The 14326-nt window shown below is 34.1% G+C and overlaps 1 protein-coding gene across 1 annotated transcript; it reads left to right on the forward strand.

Annotated features, from left to right (window-relative positions):
• The first annotated feature begins 257 nt into the window (after window positions 1-257).
• On the forward strand, window positions 258-2164 carry LOC110893900 (putative pentatricopeptide repeat-containing protein At5g52630). Its single transcript, XM_022141054.2, has one exon. The coding sequence runs from the start codon at window positions 297-299 to the stop codon at window positions 2067-2069; it is 1773 nt and encodes a 590-aa protein (XP_021996746.1). The 5' UTR covers window positions 258-296; the 3' UTR covers window positions 2070-2164.
• The last annotated feature ends 12162 nt before the right edge of the window (window positions 2165-14326 follow it).

Genomic DNA, 14326 nt, shown 5'->3' on the forward strand with positions numbered 1-14326 from the left:
AAAAAAAAAAAAAAAAAAAAAAAGAAATAGAACTCGTCTTTCTACTCTAATCCAAACCTATACTAAACAAGACTACAAAGGCCTATACTAAAAGTGTCATCTTTAACTTCAAATGTGCCAGGATTGTCCACTGCAAGCCAAACGTTGACTTTTAAATCCAATTAAAGTCAAACTTTGACTTGTTAAAGTCAAACGTTGACTTATTTAAACTTGTTATTGTATACAGTGTAACTCTTCTTCTTCCTCCTGCAGAAAAGGAAAGAATATAACAAAGCAAACCCTCCTCATCTTCAAATATGCTTACAATTCCACAACAATCTCCACAATCCACCTTCGAACAAAACTACAGAAACATAAGCAGTCTCCTTCTCTCCGCAACCAGATCAAGAACACTCCGTGACGGCATACAACTTCACGCTCACATAATCAAACTAGGCCTCCAAACAATCCCGATCATATCCCACTATTTAATCAACTTCTACTCCAAAACCCAGCTCCCGATCGACTCGCAACGCGTTTTCGAACAAACCCAGATCAAAACATCAACCACTTGGAGTTCTGTTATCTCCTCTTTCGCCCAGAACGAACTCCCGGTTCTTGCGTTACAGTATTTTAAAAAAATGATTGCTTTTGGTGTTCGTCCTGATGATCATATATTTCCCAGTGCTACTAAAGCGGCTGCGATTCTTTCGAGTTATGATGTGGGACGGTGTGTGCATTGTTACGCGGTGAAGATTGCTTATGATAGTGATGTGTTTGTTGCGAGTTCGGTGGTGGATATGTATGCTAAATGTGGGAGGATTGGAGATGCACGTAAGATGTTTGATGAAATGCCTGTGAGGAATGTGGTGTCTTGGAGTGGGATGATTTATGGGTATGCTCAGTTGGGGGAGAATGAAGAGGCTTTGTGGTTGTTTAAACAAGCTTTGTTTGAGAGATTTGAGGTTAATGATTTTACGTTTACGAGTGTTATTAGAGTTTGCGGTAACACAACGCTTCTCGGGTTGGGAAAACAGCTACACGGATTGTGTTTAAAACTGAGCTTTGGTTCGTCTAGCTTTGTCGGGAGTTCTTTGATTTCCATGTATTCCAAGTGTGGAGTCATCGAGCTGGCTTATCTTGTTTTCGATGAGATACCCGTTAGGAATTTAGGCATGTGGAATGCGATGCTAATGGCGTGTGCTCAACATTCGCATACTAATAACGTATTTGATTTATTTAAACAAATGGAATCCAGTAACATGAAACCGAATTTCATAACTTTTTTAGGCATTCTTTATTCATGTAGTCATTCGGGGTTAGTCGAAAAGGGGAAGTATTATTTCAACCTGATGAAACAATACGGGATCGAACCGAGTGATCAACATTACGCGTCTATGGTGGACATACTCGGACGCGCTAACAAAGTACAAGAAGCGCTCGCGATTATAGAAGAAATGCCGATGCAGCCTACAGAATGCGTATGGGGCGCGTTGTTGACCGGATGTAGACTTCACGGAGATACGGAATTAGCAGCGTATGCCGCTGACAAAGTGTTTGAATTAGGCTCGGTGGGGTCGGGTATGTACGTTTTGTTATCAAACGCGTATGCTGCAGCCGGAAGATACGAAGATGCAGCTAGAGCCCGGAAGATGTTGAGGGACACAGGGGTGAAAAAGGAAACGGGTTTAAGTTGGGTCGAGGAGGGTAATATCGTCCATACTTTTTGTTCAGGTGATAGACGTCATTTTAGATCGAACGAGATTTATAACAAGTTGGAGGAGTTGGAAGATGAAATGGAGAAAATTGGTTATGTTGCAGATACGAGTCACGTATTGAAAGAAGTGGGTGACGAAGAGAAAAATATGGCGATTAGATATCATAGTGAAAGAATAGCCATCGCGTTTGCTTTGATTACTTTTAAGGACGATAGGCCAATTAGAATTATGAAGAATTTGCGTATTTGTGGTGATTGTCACACTGCGATAAAGTTTATGTCGAAATGTTGTGGAAGAGTGATCATAGTGAGGGATAATAACCGATTTCATCGGTTTGAAGATGGGAAATGTTCTTGCAGTGATTATTGGTGATCAAAAAGACATGATGATGTTATTATGATCAAAATTTTGCTCTAACATGATTTATGATTGTTCAAATAAAAAGTAAAAACTATTTACTATTGAGACATGGATGTTAAAGCATGTTATACCAAGTCTTGGGACATGGATGTTACAAAAAGAAAGTGTAGGCAAAACCATATATGCATAATGTTTACGAACAAAGTTTAAAATCAAGGGATATTGGACTTCAACTTACAGCAATTGGCCGATAGCACTCTCAACTTTCGATTTGTACCACACAACTCTCAATTTTCAACTTATTGGCCGATAACACTCACAAACTAACTGAACCCTAACCCAGTTAGTTTTTTTTTTGTTGATGTGGCACTTGTGTGTTGACATGACATCTGACATGGAATTTGTTGATAACGTGGCAGCTGATGTGGCATGTGACTTGGTTTTTTGATGACATGGCATCTGACTTGGTTTTTTGATGGCGTGGCAGTGGTTTGGTGACGTGGCAGTTGATGTCAGCAAACCGGGTTAGTTTGAGAGTGCTATCGGCCAATAAGTTGAAAGTTGGAAGTGGTGTGGTACAAATCGAAAGCTGAGAATGCTATCGACCAATTAGTGAAAGTTGGGATTATTTAAATGCAATAATCCTATGTGTAGTTTATATAATTTTATAGCTTTTTGTACGATGTACAAGGTGATTGAATTGAAGGATGTCTTTAAAGCAAAACCATGTACGAGATATATAATTTTATAGCTTTTTGTTATTTCTTTCTTATTACAAAATATTAACGGGTAAAAAAAAGATAATTAAAACCTAACAACTATTTGATAGTTAAACTGAATACAAGGTAAAGATGAGTGCATGACATATACTTTTAATTGAATGTCAGAAAATAGAACCATAAATTAACGTGTAACTTTAGTCATGTGTATCTTCAATCTTCATGGTAGTTGTCTTCCATAGTCGATCTTCGCTTGAATTAGTGATTTGGCGACACGAGAGTCTCAACATATATCGCTCCTGCATATTCATGGGGCCGACACATTCTTTCATGATAACAAACGTCTGTTACAAAGTCCTCAATAAAAGCACCCTCGGAAGCTATACTTAGAAGTTTGTAGTCATTAGAAGAGTCGTCGTAGAAAGCAAAAGCGCTATTAACGATATTTTGGAAACTAATACGGAACTTCTTGTAGGCACCGGTAAGTGGATTCCAAAAGGCTAACTCTCTTGGAGTTTTGAACAAGGCTACACATACCAATCCATCCAAGCTTGCTAAAATCAACTCATGTATGTCCTTGAACGGTATAGGACGGGTAGTGGTGATTGAATCATGGTTCAGGGGTTCACAATCAAGTGTACGAAAAGTTCGGATAGTTAGGTAAAAAAGAAGAAGTTTATAGTTGGTTTGGTAGCGAAGGTGCATCCGCGCAAAGTCAAGCGTCGATAAGAAGGAATTCCATGCTTTACAAACGCACCGGAAACGACCTATCGACTTGGCAGGAGGTCTTGGTATAGGGTTTGCAATTTTGATCGAACATGTAGAGGGAGTCAGGGAGGGATGAAAGTGGATAAATATATGGAGTCCGAGTGTCGACACCAAATAAATATAAAATAAACCTATTTGACACACTAAAAATAGTATGAAAGAAAATCAGGTTCGTGTCCACAGGGATACAGATTAACTGGTTATGCCAAAACGTTTTAGACACAGATACGGTTGTTTTGAAAAGAAGGTTTTTAGTTTAACTAGAATGTATAGACAATTTTATTTTTTAGGTTAAAAAGAAAAGCTAACTAAAGTGATTCGAAAATTCAGATGTTAAAAACTAATTTCAACACCAAGGCAATTTCTTGAATCGTTCGGTTGCGATCATTAACGGTCATGGTTCAATGATTCTTTTTAAATAATAGTTTGTATCAATACTAAATGTCATGCACGCAGTTCGTCAGTTAGAGCCAACCCACTACTCTAAGCTAACGCCGCCCGGATCTTAGTGTGCGGGTTGCTTTATAGAAGTATCGATTATAATCAAACACACACGTTGTTCGGAATGTTTAATTATATTATATGATTCTATAATATTTTGGGTTCATAGACAAACTCAAAATATTATTTTGTTCCTAGTATCAATAATTAAAATTTGATTAAGGTTTTAAAAATGATAAACTTAATTAGAAAAGTTAATAAGTTGATAAGTTTACTAACAATCTAATATTTTTCAGATTAATCCGTAACAAACCACAAAGTAGCAACAAATTTCCAGCCCAACGACCCAATAATTCATCTACGCTTTTTGAAGCCCATAACTTGAAGATTGCATTAGTTGTTTAATATTATTATTATATTATTATATAATTATTTTACCTTTGTTTATACTAAATTTTATGATAATTTTAATAAACATAACTTGTTTTAGTTTGTTTTTTAGTAAGTTTCGTTCTTATTGGATGATGAAAAAATGTTTTATTATCCGTGTCTGTTAATTAAATCAAAAAGGTTTGCTCCCTATCTTTTTTTTTAAAGAAAACTTCATTAAAAAACAATACACCTCCGACTCAAACGGACAAAAGGCCAAACACAACAAATACCCCTGACCTAAACGGGCAAAGGGCAAGAAAATTATAACATATACATCGGATATTTACACAAATCCCCCAAACTAATACTATTACATTTTGTTCCCTATCTGATACTCGGAAGTTTTAATAACTTGAGTGTTACACATTTTTTACATTAACATTTATAATTAACGAATCTAATAAAAATAAATGTACCTTCTCATCCATTATGGCTCCACATTTTTATGATTCAAACTTTAATGGTAAAATTTTCATTTTTATTTACATAGTGATTTTTCTTGGATTCATTAAGGTTGTTATTAGTTGAAAAGAATAGTTAAATAATGATTGTTATGAAAATAAATAAATAGTGTGGTATTCGGTTTTTTAAAGTATTAAAAGAATTTGACACTCAACTGTATGTGCTTGAACAGTTGCTTTCAATCTAAATCTGAATGTAAGTAAAAAATAACTAAAACTTAAAGACGCATAATAAGTTATTAACAAACACTAAAACTGATTAAAAGAATTAAAAGAAGATTAAAAATTGTACCTAAACGGACCGTATTTCTCAAAATTGAACAACAGACGGTATAAAATTTTAATTGTGTTTGGTAGGAAAGGAGTAGGATCAAATACAAACTAAACTAGGTTAGAACCCCGTGTATTACACGGGTTGAATAAATGCAATATTATATACCAAATAATAAAAAAAAATATATCTTTAAAAATCTCGTTTATTACACAGGTTGAATAAATGCAATTTTATATATCAAATAATAAAACAATATATATTTAAAAATCTCATTTATTACATTGGTTGAATAAAGTAATTTTATATATTAAATAATAATAAAAAAGATATATCTTTAAGAACCGCGTGTATTGTATGGGTTGATTAAATTTAATTTTATATATTAAATAATAAAAAAGTTACATTTTTAAGAACCTCGTCGAGCTGAGGAGCGAGACTAAGTTCGGCCGTTAGGGATACTAAAGCGGGAGGCTGTGTTATACGGGTTGAACACATGTAATTTTATATACCAAACAACAAAAAGTTATATCTTTATAAATCCTATGTATTATATGTATTGAATAAATCTAATTTTATATACTACATAATAAAAAAAAGTTATATTTTTAAAACCCCGAGTATTACACGAGTTGCATAAATGTAATTTTGTATAGTAAAAAATAAAAATGTTATATCTTTAAAAAACCTTGTTTATTACACGGGTTGAATGAATCTAATAAAAATGTATATCTTAAAAAAACTAACGGATATACTCGATATACGGTGGATGGGGTGATTGCGGTGATTGTTCTTATAAATGTCACGTAAACATAGTGATTACCGTATTTGAGTTGAGAATTGAACACGAAAATATAAGTATAGAACCAGTAAACACCTTTTAAACATTTTTAAAATAGGTTCTACACTTAACTATTTTAGTTTAATAAAATAAATAAATCATTTAAATTAACTGAGTTAGGGCTAAAAGACATAACTTGCAAGGGTTTGCAAACATTGAGTACGTTTTCTGTAATTATTGAAGACAAAGGACACAGTTTGCAGTAAGTGACATACATAAAGGACGATTTTTGTAATTTACTCTATTTTAAAATATTATATATATATATATATAGGGTAAGGATAGTGTAAAAAGGGCTTAAAGTGTGAGAAGTGTGAGAAGTGTATTATAACACTATATATAATACTATATAACACCCTATAAACACCGTATAACAATATGTAACACCATATAATACCATATAACACTATGTAACACTATATATCATTATATAACAAATATAACACTATACATCTATCATAGGCATGCTATCAGACAACCTATAGTGTTATATTTGTTATATAATGATATATAGTGTTACAAAGTGTTATATGGTATTATATCGTGTTACATATTGTTATACTGTGTTTATAGGGTGTTATATAGTATTATATATAGTGTTATAATACACTTCTCACACTTTGAGCACTTTTTACAGGATCCTCTACCTATATATATATATATATAATCTCCTATATGAATTGTTTAAATTTATATTAAAGTTAATTGTATAATTATCTTTTAATTGATATTAATTATCTATAAAAATAGATGGCTTCAATGAATGACATGTGTCCAAAACTTGGTTTCTTTTATTATAGTAGATAGATTTCGTATACAAACCGTAAGAACCATTTAAAAATTGTCACGTGACATCCAACCAATTATAGAGAAATGATAAAATAATATCCTAAACAATATCAATTATATTGAATTCCCTGTAAATATGCTAACAAACAATTACTTCTTTATTTGGATCTTTCTTTTGTTTTCAATGTGCTGATTAACAAAAGTGCTGATATCATTCAAATGTGTGCTAAAATCAGTTATCTTGATTAATTTTTATGTGCTAATATAATCCAAAATTGCTACTTTTATATATGTATTGCTTTGGTATGTGCTACTTTAACTTTTTTTTTAAGTGCTAGGATATGTTCTTACGGTTTATAGGATAAATATGGTTTGTAGCGGAACCAAACCCTGGTAGGAAACAAATTTAAATTTATCAAAAACTGTGAGTTGAGATTGAAATATAAAATAGAATAATCTAAATCATACAAAAATTTATTGAGTAAATTGTCATTTTAGTCCCTGAGTTTTTGTCCAAATTGCCATTTTAATTCAAATAGTTTTTTTTCTCCTCTGGGTCCCTGACTTTTTCTTGTTATTTTGATCACATTACCTAACTTAGTCTAAAAAACAGGTTATAATTAGGGGTATTTTCGGCATTAAATTATTATGAGGTTTATAAATTATGTTGTAAACTACCTTTGGTTATCACTACATAACAGTTGTGCCAAAAATACCCCTGATTATAACCAGATTTTTAGACTGAGTTAGGCAATGTGATCAAAACGGCAAGTAAATGGAAAAGTCAGGGACCCAGAGGAGAAAAAAAACTATTTGGACTAAAATAGCAATTTAAACCAAACCTCAAGGACTAAAATGGCAATTTACTCAAAATTATTAAATAAAATTATAACAAAAAACCCAACAAACTTATAATATACCTATATTTGGAAAGATTTTTAATGCAGTCTACCAAAAATTTGTTCATTAAAAATAGAATAAATGTTTAAACAAGTATTCAACGTTTATTTATGATATAATGTAATTAATGAAAACTTACCAAATTTGATTTGATTAATATTAAAAAAGGAGTTAGACCGGAGGGTATGGGGGCGTCCCCATGCCCGTCCCTTGCTCACCGCCCCGTCTTCCCCACCCCTCTGCTCCAGCGCCGTCCCCAGGTCTGGCTTCTCCGTCCTCCAGAAGCCGGTGGCGACGAGCCTCTCTCCCACACACACACCTATACATACATACATACATACATATATATATATAAAGAGGTTCATCCCCCACCCCCTAGGTCCATCCCCTTTAGGCCTCGCTTACGTGGCGGTGACGTGGCGGACCATCCCCTTGGGGTTGGGGATGAGGCTCTCCATACCCACTGGTCTTATAATCAGTTTTGGATTTTACCATGTTTAATTTTAAAGTACAAAAAAAATAACTTAAATGTATTTGTTTTAGGTTTTAAAATTACCAAATCTAGGGTGAATGTTTAATTCAAATTTGATTACAATAAAGAGAAAATAAAAAGTTATAAAATAGTGAGACGGTTAATTTGAATGTTGTTATAACAATTGTTATAAAAAAGTCAATACATAGGTGTTAATAATGGGAATGACTAATAAGAAAATCAGTAGATTAGTAAATCATTAAAGCACTAATATATACATATAAATAGAAAACATAGAAAATAGTATCAATGTATAATGCTTCAAAAGTGTAGAAATTTATCCCCTAAAATCATACATTATGCCTAACCATATGCCAAATACACATAAACCTACAAAAGGGATAGGTAATATAAATTGAATAAAATATAAATAAAAGTAAACTTATATATTCTAACACAATATGGACTTGTAAGTAGATGCATACCAATATAAACGAATCATGCGTCACAAAAACTTTACATTTATTCCATGAAAGACCATTACAATTAAATATTTTGATTATATGTTGACCTTTACAATTAAATATTTTGATTATATGTTGACCATTACAATTAAATATTTTGATTATATGTCTATTTAAGTAATGAAACAGAATCAATATGATCATTATAGTATCAAGCAATAGATTAGAGATACAACTGGATCAATTACATTTGAAGAAACTTTTTAAATGAATAATATCAGGTTTAAAATCGAATCAATTTAGATTAATATATGAAGAATAATAATATTAGACCGCCCGTAGTGGGGCGTTTTTTTTTTTTAAAATTGCCCGAAAACGCCCAACCCCCTATTACAGGGGGCGTTTTACGGCGTTATTTTCGAAAAAAATACCCTCCGGCGTTTAAATTATAAAGCTTAAATCGCATGGGGCCCACCAATTTCGACCGTTTTCAAACGGTCACATTCCTTTATTTTTTTTTATTTTAAATATTCCCCACTATATATATTTACCCCACATTCACACCATTTTTTATACAAAAACTCATTATCTCTCCCACTTTCCTCCAACTTTTATAAAAAAAAACCCACTTTCTTCTAATTTTTATACAATCATGCATCCATACCGCCCTCCTTTTGGTGTCCCCGCTAGACCCGCAAACCCGAACACAACCCAACCGCAAACCCCGTACAACCTTCAAGACATGGACCCGAGCTTTTTAACTTACGCGGCTTACTTGAGTGGCGCCCCTCCGTTTGTTCCTCCCACTTTCGGCTATGGTCAAGCCGGCGGGTCTCAACCGTCACAACCCGAAGCCGAACCCGATGTGGAAGTCGTACCGGAGACGCAACCCGAACCGGTGCAAACCTATCGACCACCTACAAGGCGAGGCAAATGGAAAAGGACATCGAGTTTTTGTCCAAACCTATCGACCACCTACAAGGCGATGCGTTGATCCTTGCGCAAATGCGTCGCCAAAAAATTAAAGAAAAATATGGACTCTAGATCATGTTATTTTTTTATGTTTTTTTTTTATTTTTTTCAGCTTTTTTTCTGTTTTTTTTTTTATTTTCAGTTTTGTTTTTCAGTTTTTTTTTTTTATTTTTTTTTCAAGTAACGTAATTTTATTTTTAAATTAATGAAGTTTTTTTTAGAGAAAAATGCTCGGATAGTCCCTGTGGTTTCGCCTTTTTTCACCTATAGTCCCCAACTTTCTAAAATTACCTGAATAGTCCCCAAGTTTTCAACTTTTGTTCCCGGATAGTCCCTGGGTCTAACTTCAGTTTGTTTTCTCTGTTAAAAGGGTGTGAAATGTCAAAAATACCCTTTCCTTAAAAAGGCCAAACCACAGGGACTATCCGGGCATCTTCTTCATTTTTATTTATAAAACCCCACCACCACACTTCATTTTCAACCTCCACCCACCATCACCCTCCTCCAACCTCCACCATCACAGAGGTGATTGAACCTGCAACGTACTGTTTCCCTCATCTCCGATCAATCTCCGGCGATCTCAACTCCTCTTCGATAGCTCCCGATTAGCTCGACAACACCACTCCGTTCTCTCGTTCACCGTAAAGTTCATCAGCCGTCGATCTACCGTCTCATTTTTCTTGTACTCTTCTTCTCTCACTTCAACCTCTGTTATCAAGGTTAATAGATACTGATGTTGATGTTTGTAATTTATCATGTGTCTTAGTAAAATGACTCTTCATTGCTTGTTCTTAAATGATGCGTGAAATAATATTGATGCTTACCCTGTTCACGTTAATGCTTATGTTTATCCGAAACTATGTTCAAACGATGTGTTGATGAGACAATGATATAATAGATAAGGGTTTAATGAATCTCTGTTAATAGTTGAAGGTAGGATGCTGGGTTTTTCCTTAAATGTACAACTGCACATGCTCCGGGTACAACCTGGTTATGCACGTTTCAAATGTTCAGAAATAAGGTGTGATGTTTGCTATATGTGTTAAGAAAAGGATGATTTTTTGTGTCATGATATCGATAGGAGGATTTAACAAGAATCAAATGTTGTGAAAAGGCCTGATGATGAACGATTCTTTGATAAGTGTTTGTAAAATAATGATGATAAGTGCCTCATAGTTAGCGACAATAATAAATAGATGATAAGTGCCACATTGTGCTATTACTTCCTCACCACCACCGGGACTGGTCCGGTTACTCCCGTTTGACCGGTTCGACCGGTGCCGTGGCGGCTGTTGCGGCTCAATCACCTCTGTGATGGTGGAGAGTGGAGGAGGGTGTGATGGTGGGTGGAGGTTGAAGATGAAGTGTGGTGGTGGGTTTTATAAATAAAAATGAAGAAGATGCCCGGATAGTCCCTGTGGTTTGACCTTTTTAAGGAAAGGGTATTTTTGACATTTCACACCCTTTTAACAGAGAAAAGAAACTGAAGTTAGACCCAGGGACTATCCGGGAACAAAAATTGAAAACTTGGGGACTATTCAGGTAATTTTAGAAAGTTGGGGACTATAGGTGAAAAAAGACGAAACCACAGGGACTATCCGGGCATTTTTCTCTTTTTTTTTATGTTTTAAATTAAAAAAAATAATTGGGAAATGATTGTAAAATGATTGAATGGGGGTTATGGCATAATGCCCCACTACACCACTTTTGCTATAATGCTCCCTTGCTGACTAGGACGCCACGTGTCGTATAATGCCCCATGGTGGGGGCATTATAAGCTTCTACCAGTACACATGGTCTTACTAAACTTTAAGATGTTGAATACAACTAAATCAATAATAATGTTTGTTAAAGTTTAGAAAAAAGAACCAGAGATAAAACAGAATGAAAACTAATTACTAAAATGAGCTTCGAGAAATCCACACAAATTGCAGAGAAGGAGGATATAGTTAACCTAAGTGTATTTTAGAATGATCAATTTAAACCTGAATGCATGAATGAAACAATAAGAAAATCAGAATGAGATCGGATTGAAGTCAGAATACGGGATTTCAATTTTTTTTCTTAAAACTTGAATTTCATTTAATAACATACTTACTAAGTTACGTCAAAACAGAAGGTAGACGAGCAACAAGTTGTGCCACCACCCCTTTCTGAATTGCAAACCCTAATCTATCAAAGACAAAACTCTGCCCCTCTGAGGCTGAACGATTACTGTCGATGACCCGTTGGACCCTGGTCAGGAATTGGATAGCTTCTGGTGCTAGGGAGCCAATGTGTCAAAGGCAAAAGGAACAAAAACATGTTGATTATCTGCACAAGCTTTAGCGTGCTTGTCAACTTTCTTCGATTCTGTCTTTCTTGTTGCTTGACCAGCTACAAACCCGTTTTCCCTTGGACCAACCAGAGGGAAAACCCTCGTGAGGTCCACACAAGCATGTTTCCCCTAGCCCAACCAAAGACGAGCAGATCCGCTGGTCGCAGAGTAGATCTCCCTTCCACAGGGTTCGTAAGGAAATTCAAAGAAGCCTCTTTCTTAGCCGAAATCTCAGCTCTTCTCAGGATGTCCCACAAAACAAATTCATCTAAAATAGATTGATACTTGAAACCTAAGAACTGGGATGAAAGGTAATCAAAACATATTACCAACACCCTAAAACTTCAAAGACATTACAATCGAAATAACAAAATTACCAATCAGATTTTAGTAATTTTTACCATCAATAGACAACAAAAAAACAAACATGATTCAAACAGACTAAAATCATCCATACAGACTTTAATAATTTTTACCATCAATAAACAACAAACAAACATGATTCAAACATCCATACAACCATACTCGGAAGTAATTTTTACCATCAATAATCATCCATACATATTCAAACATGATTTTGTTCGGAAAAAATCAAGTGTAAACGCACAAAACAAAGTAATAAGTACAGATGAACAAAACATAACTAGCAATTGAAATTCAAAGCGCATCAAGTTAAAGATTACAACAAATTAACCAAAACAGAATATCATTTAAGTCTAACTAATCAATCAAACGCACCATTCTTTTTATTCAAAATTAAACAAAGAAAATCTAAACTAAAACATGATGAACACGGTTATGATCCCGTCGATTTAGATGGTCTTTGAATGTTCTCTGCCGACCGAAATTGATTATAAGAGAATAGAAGACGCTTAGGGTTATGTATGTATGTATGTATGTATGTATGTATGTATGTATGTATGTATGTATGTATGTATGTATGTATGTATGTATGTATGTATGTATGTATGTATGTATGTATGTATGTATGTATGTATGTATGTATGTATGTATGTATGTATGTATGTATGTATGTATGTATGTATGTATGTATGTATGTATGTATGTATGTATGTATGTATGTATGTATGTATGTACGTACGTACGTACATACGTATGTATGTACGTATGTATGTATGTGTATATACGTGTTTATATATGTATGTGCATATGTATATGTATATGTATATGTATATGTATATGTATATGTATATGTATATGTATATGTATATGTATATGTATATGTATATGTATATGTATATGTATTGTATATGTATATGTATATGTATATGTATATGTATATGTATATGTATATGTATATGTAGGGAGCCGCTATAATGAAAACCACCTCGAGTTGTAAGAACCGCGAGAACTACACCCCACGGAGCGCCGTTCGCCATGATTTGTTTTTACAAGTAGATGTGTATATTATAAACACAGCCGTAAAAAATCATGGCGAACGGCGCTCCGTGGGGTGTAGTTTTTTACACCACAAGTTTGGTGAAAAAAAAAGAAAAAAGAAAAAAAATTAAAAAACACCAAACTTGTGGTGTAAAAAACTACACCCCACGGAGCGCCGTTCGCCATGATTTTTTACGGCTGTGTTTATAATATACACATCTACTTGTAAAAAAAAATCATGGCGAACGGCGCTCCGTGGGGTGTAGTTCTCGCGGTTCTTACAACTCGGGGTGGTTTTCATTCTAGCAGCCCCCTGTATATGTATATGTATATGTATATGTATATGTATATGTATATGTATATGTATATGTATATGTATATGTATATGTATATGTATATGTATATGTAGAGTAGGAGTTGGGTGGAAAGTGTGTTTTTCCTAGAAAGTCTAGGAAGCAATAAGAACGCGACATGTGGCATTGAAGGATTTTATCTAAAAGGGCATTTATGTACTTTCACAATCTATTTTTATTTTAGGAAATTATCTTCAATAACTAACTATCCATAAATTTCGGAATTTATTGTTTTCGATTTCTGATCTCACGTAATATCAGTCATTCTTTCATTTTCTTGCTGGAATCTATCAGCATGTTCTTGGTACTGTGTTTTAACAGTTTGTTCTTGGTGATGTGTTTTAATAGCAAGCAGATTCATACAGCTGTGTTTTATTATTCAGATTCATACAGTTGTGTTTTAACAGCAAGCAGATTCATACAGTTGTGTTTTATCATTCAGATTCATACAACTGTGTTTTAACAACAAGTAGATTCATACAGTTGTGTTTTAACAGCAAGCAGATGCATACAGTTGTGTTTTAGCATTCAGATTCATACAGTTGTGTTTTAACAGCAAACAGATTCATACAGTTGTGTTTTAGCATTCAGATTCATACAAGTGTGTTTTAACAGCAAGCAGATTCATACAGTTGTGTTTTAACAGCAAGCAGATTCATACAGTTGTG

This window comes from Helianthus annuus, chromosome 12 (genome assembly GCF_002127325.2).
Source record: "Helianthus annuus cultivar XRQ/B chromosome 12, HanXRQr2.0-SUNRISE, whole genome shotgun sequence".
NCBI classification, from domain to species: domain Eukaryota; kingdom Viridiplantae; phylum Streptophyta; class Magnoliopsida; order Asterales; family Asteraceae; genus Helianthus; species Helianthus annuus.

Bases quoted from the DNA above. Each gene is read 5' to 3' on its own strand.
- LOC110893900 (XM_022141054.2), top strand. From the start codon at position 297: ATGCTTACAATTCCACAACAATCTCCACAATCCACCTTCGAACAAAAC.